Source organism: Macrobrachium rosenbergii, chromosome 24, assembly GCF_040412425.1.
Source record: "Macrobrachium rosenbergii isolate ZJJX-2024 chromosome 24, ASM4041242v1, whole genome shotgun sequence".
Taxonomy (NCBI): domain Eukaryota; kingdom Metazoa; phylum Arthropoda; class Malacostraca; order Decapoda; family Palaemonidae; genus Macrobrachium; species Macrobrachium rosenbergii.
This window is the reverse complement of record NC_089764.1, coordinates 14870121-14880120: the sequence shown is the minus strand read 5'-3', so window position 1 is coordinate 14880120 and position 10000 is coordinate 14870121. Positions and strand designations below refer to the sequence as shown.

The following is a 10000-nucleotide window of genomic DNA, read 5'->3' as shown; positions in this document are numbered from 1 at the left end:
ATGCGGTAAATCTCTCCTTTTCCGTATAGAAATCAACTTAAGTTCCAAGTAATTTGTGCTTGGCTTACTCTTAAGATTAAAGTGGTTTTGTAATCTTTCTTTCTTCGTGCAGATGAGCTGCGCACCCTTGCTTCTTAACCTTCACTTTTCCTGGAATCTTCTTGAAGGCGGTCACAATTCCAAGCGATGATAATAATAACGTTAATTTTATACTGGTCAGTCTTATCTTGTTTCGTGATAAGTTGTCAAAAGCAAGCAATAATAAGTTCGCTGTAACGATTTTCATCTAATCAGATATGTTCAACAACGTTGGCTAAGGTCAGTGCTTGGATGGGTGGTCACCAGTATATGCCAGGTAGTAAGGTATTCGACACAATGCAGGTCTTTTCAGCAGTAAAGTTGAGCAGCTTTGGGTATAGACACTACTGGGAGGGGTAACCACCCCGGAATGGCAGACGCCATTGACACCCGTTCATATAATAATATGGGGGGCTAGGCACCCAATAAGAACTTGTATGCAGTATTATAAATACACATTTCGTCTTCCCACTCACACGTAGAAGTTACAGCACCTGCATACATATGTAAATGTATAAATTGCAGTGTGTCACACCATCAGACCTTAAAGAGTAATCAGGTTGACTCCTGATTACTTATTACGTGCACGCGGTCACGTATAATGCTTAAGGCACTGTATGAGTCAAAAGACTCCTTCCTAGTTGCTGTTGTGTAGAAGAAGAAAAGGGATGCGGTCAGGGCAAGTTAATGGTTTGCTAAGTCATACTGGGGTACCATTTCATCCTGAATCTTTATTGAAATGTAAAAAGAATTCGACAGAACTGTGTGGACATCTTTCTAGTTAATTTTTCAATCTCTCTTTTTGTCTTTATCTTTACTGTAATTTCTCATTCTACAGGTCAGTCGTGTAATGAGGTAACTGGCTATTTCTTTCCTCTGCTTCCATTCTTTAGAATTCTTTCAGTGTATCCACTGCGTCCTGAATCATATGAACTTCCCCTTTTTAAGAGGTGAAGTTATCTCCTTGTTCGTGCTTAACTCCCACTCTTATCCCCGTCCCCTTTATTCCCTCCTTCTGAAGACCCGGGAAGGATGAAGATATTGGATTTCCCCTCCCGTCGGACGCCGATATCAATTACCGCCACGAGGACAGTATTTTCATTGGCGGACATTACAGTAAAGGTTTTCCCGACAAAAACGGCGTTGAAATGAGTAGCCTTGTTTGTTTCCCGGCCTTTTACTTGTCAAACTGGAGAAACAACCGAACAACTAAATGCGTTGGCAAGGACTGTGTGAGTGAGCTGCCTTGGTTAAGATTCTTTCTGTGTGCGACCTTCTGGGTATCATCTTGCGGAAGAATCACTTACACTTTCGTTCTTCAGGGGAAAATGGAACGAGAAGCGAAGCAGTCAGTAATAGCCGCCTTTTTTCTTTCTTGAAGCAAGACCACTTATCCTATGTTTGCTGTCAGGCGCGTGAAATGTAATCTTTTATATATACATACACACGACACATATATATATTATATATATACATGTAATAGTATAGATATGTAATAGTATATATATATATATATATATATATATATATATATATATATATATATTTGTGTATATATATATAAATGTATGTATGTATGTATGTATGTATAATTTACTGGTAAATTTTTTTCTATCTTATATTTTTATTTACTTGTAATAGCTCTAATAACCTCTTAATTCCTCGATTTCCTCACACTTTTTAGATACGCTTCCTACTAGAAAGCCTCAAGCCCAAATGAAGAAACACTGATGCATTCGAATCCAGCCACGCAAGTCAGGTTTCTTTATTTGGGTTTGAGGTTTGTAGTGACAAGCATGTCCAAAAGTGTGAAGGACTTGAGACTTATATATATATATATATATATATATATATATATATATATATATATATATATATATATATATATATATATATATATATATATATATATATATGTGTGTGTGTGTGTGTATGGGTGTGATGTGTGTACGTGTGCGTGCGTGCGCTTGTGTCTATTTATGTATATAAAAGTGTGAGAGTGGTGGGAGTATCATAGGTGATGACATATTTCTGCAGTATGACATTACACTACCTTCTGTGTAGAAATAGTTGAGTATGGAACACATCCCCCTTAGAAGAGAAAAGAGAGAGAGAGAGAAATCAACGAAGAAAAACTAACGCATTACCTTCCGCATTTTACAAACGATCGCGCAGTGAAGGAATTTATCTTTGGACTAATTAGCTGGTTCACATTTACCTTTTTTTTTTTCCTGTCTTTACCATCATTAACTCGATGAACTTCCGTCACGCAAAGGTTGAATGAAAGGGGAGAGTGTCACTGTGTAGTAAGATTTGTAATGAGTTCATCCATTAGGACGCAGCTGAGGTTTTCGTCAACGCTCGCTTACCTGACTGTGATTGTTAATGAGGTGATTTCCGGGCACCTATTTGCTATTACATGTTGTTGTTTGTTGTTGTTGTCCTTGTAGTAACACAGGCTCTTGTCTACTGGGCAGCCAGCGTGACGTGGATCTTCCTGAATTTAATTTTTATCACTTGTGTGCATCGCAAATATTTTTTGGGTATTTTCATTTCATAGATACTGTTCGACTGCATGAAAAGACATTCAATATTTATACTTCATTGCTGATGTATCTTTTTTTAAAGGTGGTCTAGCGAAATTTCGACTGTTTGGTTCATCTGTGTATCAAGTGTATAAAAAAACCTGCATTTTCTATAAAACTGAATAATTATGACTATTTCCAAGAAATTATTATATCGTATTTATCATCCATTTTCCCAGATTCTTATAATCATCCATCTCATCCATTTTTCAAGGGGCACGGGCACCATAATACCCACATCTTGCACAGAAAGAGTGAGAAAGAAGCAATGGCCCGCATCTTGAAAGATGGAAGGTCATAATAAGACTCAAAGAAAACAAAAGCTGGAGAAAAAAAAAAAAACATCGAAAGTTTGTCAGAAGAAAGATGCAGTCACGGTCTCGGACCGGATAGGATTCATCTTATTCTAGGGGTCACTGTGGTGTTCAGAAATAGACAAGATTACTTTTTGTGGTTTTGTTGTGGGATTAGCGCCTGCTTCATTCCATGGAACATTGTTGATTTTGTTGTTATCGTTATTTTAGTTTCTGTTGTAATTATGATTATTCTTCTATGACATTCTATTTGACTGGGTGGTATTTACAGTGTGGGGTTCCCGGTTGCATCCTGCCTCCTTAGGAGTCCATCACTTTTCTCACTAAGTGTGCTGTTTCTGCATGAGTCCTGGAGCTACTTCGGCATCTAGTTTTTCCCGGTTCTTTTTCAGGGTTCTTGGGATCGTGCCTAGTGTTCCTATGGTTATGCGTGCAATTTCCACTGGCACATCCCATATCCTTTTTATTTCTATTTTCAGGTCTTGGTACTTATTATTATTATTATTATTATTATTATTATTATTATTATTATTATTATTATTATTATTATTAAAATAAACAATGCTTTCATGGCTTCCTAGTGGATCCGACTTCTGCTTTCATTCCCAGTGTAAATGAACCCAAAAGATTTCTGACTTTCTTAGAAAGCATACGTAAAAAAGAAAAACGTTGTAAAGCCCTTCTTGATTCTCAAAGCTAAGAAAACATTCGCGCACTTTTTATGTTGCTTGCTATATGGTCAAGGTCTTTTTCTTTTCACTTCATAAGCGCGCTGTTTCCTCGATTTTTGCGGTTGGCAGGCGAAGGGAAAAAAAGGCCAGGAAATTGGTTATGCTTTTCGGAAGATGTGGGAAAATGTGAGTGTTTGCGCACCACTTGGACATTGCCTTTGGTGGGATGGTGATAAAGCCAAGAAGTTAGGATGACAGCAGTTGCTCTGGTGATAGCATCCATTGACAATTTATATATATATATATATATATATATATATATATATATATATATATATATATATATATATATATATATATATATATCTTAGAGACGGTACCTTCATAAGAAGAAAACCTGGTTCTTACCAAGTCTTATTGAATGTAATTGTCAGGGCCATTCTTTCCTTTTCCACTAATGAGATCCACACCAGTCGACCTATTTCACTGTTCAGTTCAATAGGAGCATCGGCCCTATATCGCTAACGCCCTCCCTGGTCGATCACCAGACTTGCCTGTATTTTTGATGAAGTGGCAAGAGGGTCTGCCCCACCGTTTTTCTCAACTGCTTTAATTCGGTCTGTTTTCCTACCTCTTCTCACACCCGGGTACCATGATCTGTAGTCGATCTTGTTCGTTTTTTCAGCCATCACCGTTAGATCGTGGGCAGCATGTTTTTGTCCAGAACCAGTTTGTAGCGATGATGCAAGCGAAGGTGGATTGCTTAATGTATGTTCTTTAACTGTCCAGCATTTACGCTCAGTTGCCTTCGATAAAGATCACTGGTCAATTCAGTCATTCATAAACAAAACCACGTCTTTCAGAATGAAAGATATGTTTCCATGCTGTAACTTAGGAGCAGGTGGCAAAAGGTCCATTTTTGGGTGTTTGTGACTAGTCTTTGAAATTGGTCAGGTTAGACTGCTAGAATTCTTAAGTTTTGTTTTTTAATCTTTGATGTTATGATAAATAGTTCTGAGGAACAAGATACTGGAAAATCTCTTGGCAAACGAAAGAATGGAAATGAAAATGGAAAAATAATAAATTAAGAACGCTAGGCTTTGAGAGTTTTGTAGACTAATTAACTGATTTCATGTACAAGTAGGAAAGTGTATTTACAACAGCCAGATGATACCAGTCTATTGAAATCCTTCACTGAAAAGGCTGGAAAGAACGGGACCTGCAGTACAGGTATGCTGTTCCTTTTTATGACTACCTTGCAAATTTATCTAACAATGCTCGTAGTGCTATTAGCTTACTGCGTCTAAGGCCCAATTTTTTTCTATATGTGCGATATTATTTTTTTCTTTTGCTGGCGACTCATTTTTTTCGGTATAGAGTGAATATATTAGAATGCCATCAGTGATGCCACCTTTCCTCCTCTGATACATGTTTATAAAATTAATAATGGCGCGGTGAATTTATGCATTAATGCCATCGTTACTATTATTATTACCACAGGTACCTGATTCAAGGTCACCTCGAAAGATAATAAAAAACGAAAATAGACAGAATTCCCTAAAGACAACTGACACTATTCTCCGTGTGTGTTTTCGAATATCCTTTAATAACTTTTAATATCTCTGTCTCTCTGCTTACCTAAGACCAGTCTGATTGTTCCATGGGAATGTTTTCATTGCGTTATAAAAGTTTTGGTATCAGAGGAAGATGCTAGGTACGCCGGAATATTAAAAGAATCATTCAGCCTAATGATTACATATTTTCTGCAGCAATCGCCTCTGCTTCCTTCTCTTTAGGTTTGGTATGTGGGATGGATACGGACTTAAGGGAGCCCGTCCTGAGATCTAAAGGGTACACTGACCTGTCTCATCAGTTTTTCGGGCGAGGAAAATGAATGGGAAGTGACTGCAGCTACTCAAAGGAGAGAGAGAGAGAGAGAGAGAGAGAGAGAGAGAGAATATTTGACGAACACACTCACTAGGAATATATATTATATATATATATATATATATATATATATATATATATATATATATATATATATATATAGAGAGAGAGAGAGAGAGAGAGAAGAGAGAGAGTGAGAGCCAGTCTTGTTAAAAAAAATGAAAAACTAAGATTAACTTTCAAAGTCCAAAGGATTTAATTATGTTAGACCACAAGAGTGCAGTAATTGTATTAGCTCCGTTCTGACAAGTGAAAGAAAGCCCTCTGAAATTCACGGTAAGAACCGGTAAGCCCCAGCTGAAGGTAAAACTAATATCAACAGTTTTTGTTTTAGTCTGTGTATTCATACCGAGTCTGTTACGATAAATTCTTTTTTTCGTCTCTGGAATTGAACGTTCATTGACTTTTCATTAATGCAATCACACGCTAAACCGTCCTCATGTGATGGAGAACGTAGTCTCACGCGGTCAAGTCAACAATGGTTAATTATCACTTCAACATTTTAGACATATATACTGCACTTCCCATCGGCTTTTAACGCTCTGATAACTTTAACCAGGCTGGATGTTTTGAAAATCAAATTATGATCAACCGCTTTTGATTTTCACTCGTAACCATCCGATAGCGCTTTCTTATCAGTCCACCTCACATCATTTCAAGTTGTCCACCTAAGCATTGACTAAGAACTCCAAGTGTACTGTACTTACCATTGGTCTGACTGTGACACGAAGGCGCCAGAGACACCAACACGGCCCCAGCCACGCACAAGAGAGAAAACAGCTTAGCCATTTCGATAGATAAATGATTTATCAAATTGGCCTTTTTTCCCCTCTAGACGGATAATCTAGGCCCCCTTTCTATTAAATAAATAGGCGAGGGTCAACGTAGATCCAAATTATTCCTCTGATAATCTGGACCCTTTCATAAATAGTTGGAGGACAAGTGGGCCTAAATTATTCCCCAGACTTTTTCAGTGTGTCGTAGCTGGCGGCTGTGAGTTGTCCAAAGGTATAGAAACACACACTCCGGTCCTTGCTCTGCACTGCAACCACGCGGAATGTTCACAAGAGCAGCGGTGCCAAACTCTTATACTCTTACCTTGATTCCCCCACACCCCCACCTCTCACTACCAGGGTCACCCCCATCCCCTCTGTACCTGTGTGCTCTCTCGGACAGCTTGCGTCTGTCGACCTGTCCTAAGGTATCGAGACCAACTACTAATATGAAAAACGAACTTATTTCCATTTTAAGTACGTTGTTAAAACAAAAGAGAAATGCAACAAGATCAGCGTAAATGGACACGGATAGAGAAAACGCCATTATAATTCAAAAGAATGGAATTACGGAGGCCTAAATAAATAAACTACTTGGCAACTCATCGTGCAAACGTTGAGACCAATGTTTCCCAATTCCCGGGTGCAGTCTATTCACAGGTTTTGATATGTGTCGTTCGAAAAATAATAAAATATAACTGCATCTTCTTCAAAACTGAATGCACATTTGTCGCTAGAGCGAATTTCTTTTAGAAAATTGGGCATTGAAGGTTACCTGATGAAGTAAAATCGCGGGATCCGCAGACGGATGGATCTGGCTGGTCGCGCATTGTAGGAAGTCGTCTGACCTTGGCCTCATCTCGTTGTAACGCGTTGACGTTATAGCGCGACGTCCCCGTGATGCAACGGCTGGCTTCATCATACGTCATCGCCCAGACTTTTCTTTCCTCTTTTCTTCCAGTTTTTCTTGGACGGAAGGCAGAGGCTGACAGTGACGACGGATTCCGTTACATGCGAGATTGCGCGTGAAATGTTATTGGAAATCTAACGCATCCTTAGGCTAAGTAGACTGACATTTGTGGGGCTATATTTCAGCTTAGTATTTTGTTTGCAAAATATAAATAAATACTGCTCTCTCTCTCTCTCTCTCTCTCTCTCTCTCTCTCTCTATATATATATATATATATATATATATATATATATATATATATATATATACATATATATATATATATATATATATATATATGTATAGGCATATATATATATATATATATATATATATATATATATATATATATATATAATATTAAAATCATCTACATGCAATTTTCCCCCAGGAGAGGTTAATCTAGGTCATACTGTTCTAATTCTCAGTTCAGTAATTATTCTGGAATGAGTGTCATGACCCCATGCGGTTACCTATCTTGGTTGCGACTCACCACAGTCGAATAATTACCAAGAGCTGACAGAGGCACTAAGGGATTCAGAGCCGATGAAACACGGTTTTTCGGCAATGCCTTTTAATCAAAGCATCAAATAAAGATGAAATTTGGCAAGTGTATATTTTATAACCCTACCTGATTTCTGCAAGTATTATTTAGTACCTAAGTTCAATAGTTCTGGTACTTATCAGAGCAAAAGTGTGTTTCCTATGCCAGAGCCATCAAAATTGCAGGTAAGGGTTTTGAACATAATGGTAACGTTAGCCTATGACGTTGGGGAAAAAGGTCTCTTCACTGTGGCTCTGCCCACTTGCCGATGACATATTCACTGACTGATGTCACTACCCATCCTAGGCGTCAGCGATATCAATGATGGCGAGCAGGATTTGTCATCGATCGCTTGATTGCATTATCATTCTAAATAATTTTATTATTATTATTATTATTATTATTATTATTATTATTTATTATTATTATTATTATTATTATTTGGAGGTTTAATCGCAACTTCCACAGCAGTTGTTGGGACTAAGTTGTTAGTTTGGAATTCTCCCATTTTCTTGATATTCGCATTGTTTCTACTTTACAAATAATTCAATGTATGTGATTCATCTACATAATAAACCAGTCTATAGCTCATTTGTTAGATCTACATCTATTGAGGGCTGGAATACCTCAGGTATCGATACTATAGCCTTCTATTTGCAGCAATTCAGGAGCGGTCACTAGAAGTAGAATTCAAATGAAAAGCAGTGATACCTCATTCCCCTCAATTGTTAAAGGTGTAAAGGTCAACGCCATTGTTTTATTTCAGTTAATGTAACCCATTGCTATTTTTCTTTGTTTTTTTATTTATATCATACAGCCCCCTAAACAACGCTCTATACTCGCTGCAAATAAAAGGTGATGGTAGGAGTCAAGATTTTGAGGGCAAGCTATTATTTACTTACTTAACATCGATCAAATGTAACACGATTTATATTGATATGCTTGGCAAGGAAAATATATTGAAATCAGTTTGAATGAGGAACATATTGTTATAGTCATTGAGTTTTCATAGATAAATTTATGTTTTAGATGTACAAGTAAAACGTCTAACACTATTCATAATTTATTTACAAAATGTCTAGATCGTCACTCTCGAGGAAGAGGTCATCATCCCCGTCCTCATCGTCGCTAGCGATGTCAGTGATGACTGGTTCCTTCCACGCTCTCACGGATATTATCCAACTTCCAGTACTCCTCTCAAAACCACCGGATTGTCTAACAACGGCTCCTGCCCATACTTCTGGGGTGGACAAGTAACTATCACCCACTATAGATATAATTACCTATTCACGCTATAGTAAGTCTTGCTACGGGTCTTCTCGCTTGTACACCAAGTGGCAAGCTGTAGCACAAATGCAGTCTTGCAACCACGCGAACAATTCTATATCTTGCTGGCCATTAGCGAATTTGCTGACGCCTAGACTGTGTAAGCATGTCCATTCACCGCCTGCCTGGTCGATGGGCGGAGCCTAATGACCTCATATTAGTTTGCGTCACGAATTGTTTTAGGATCCTTGTCTTTGATTTTCTCGGTTCTGGCATCGGCGACTTTAATTTACTCTATGAATATCAAAACTATCGAACTTAGGTACTAAATAATACTTGCAAAAATTAGGTAGGGCTATAAGATATACACTTGCTAAATTTCACCTTTATCCGATGCTTTGATAAAAAGGTGTCACCGAAAAACCGTGTTTCATCGGCTCTGACTCCCTTACTAAGATCTAAAAACAGGGAACCTAAGCTTTTCCAGACTCTTCAGAAAGTCGAACTTGTTCCTTGCCGTGGGTGAAGGAGTGTCAAGGTGTTATGACTTCAAGACCTAACGTTATTGATGGCCCCATCAGATAATGTTAGTGTTATCCATTTATAACTATAGATGGGATCGTGCCCAGTGGGTCAGGTGTGTGGTCAATAAATGCGTCTGTATATGTACACACACACACACACACACACACACACATATATATATATATATATATATATATATATATATATATATATATATATAATAATAATAATAAATTTCTGACTCGTCGAGATCGAACCCAGGTCCTCAAATGAAAGGACAGGACGCTACCAGCATGCCTTTCATTTTGAGAGACCGGAGTTCGATCCCGATGTGAGTCAGAAATTTAT

General features: G+C 37.9%; 1 protein-coding gene and 1 long non-coding RNA gene across 2 annotated transcripts in view; one reads left to right on the top strand and one right to left on the bottom strand.

The window, feature by feature from the left end:
- LOC136851889 (zinc metalloproteinase nas-13-like) overlaps positions 1–6667 on the bottom strand; it is a 56201-nt gene extending 49534 nt beyond the window's left edge. The window contains exon 1 of the mRNA XM_067126226.1: positions 6303–6667. Coding sequence (XP_066982327.1) covers positions 6303–6384 — 82 coding nt within the window. The 5' untranslated portion in view covers positions 6385–6667. The remainder of the gene's footprint in view (positions 1–6302) is intronic.
- LOC136851890 (uncharacterized) overlaps positions 1–10000 on the top strand; it is a 175527-nt gene that overhangs the window by 45214 nt on the left and 120313 nt on the right. The gene's annotated exons all lie outside the window — the stretch shown is intronic.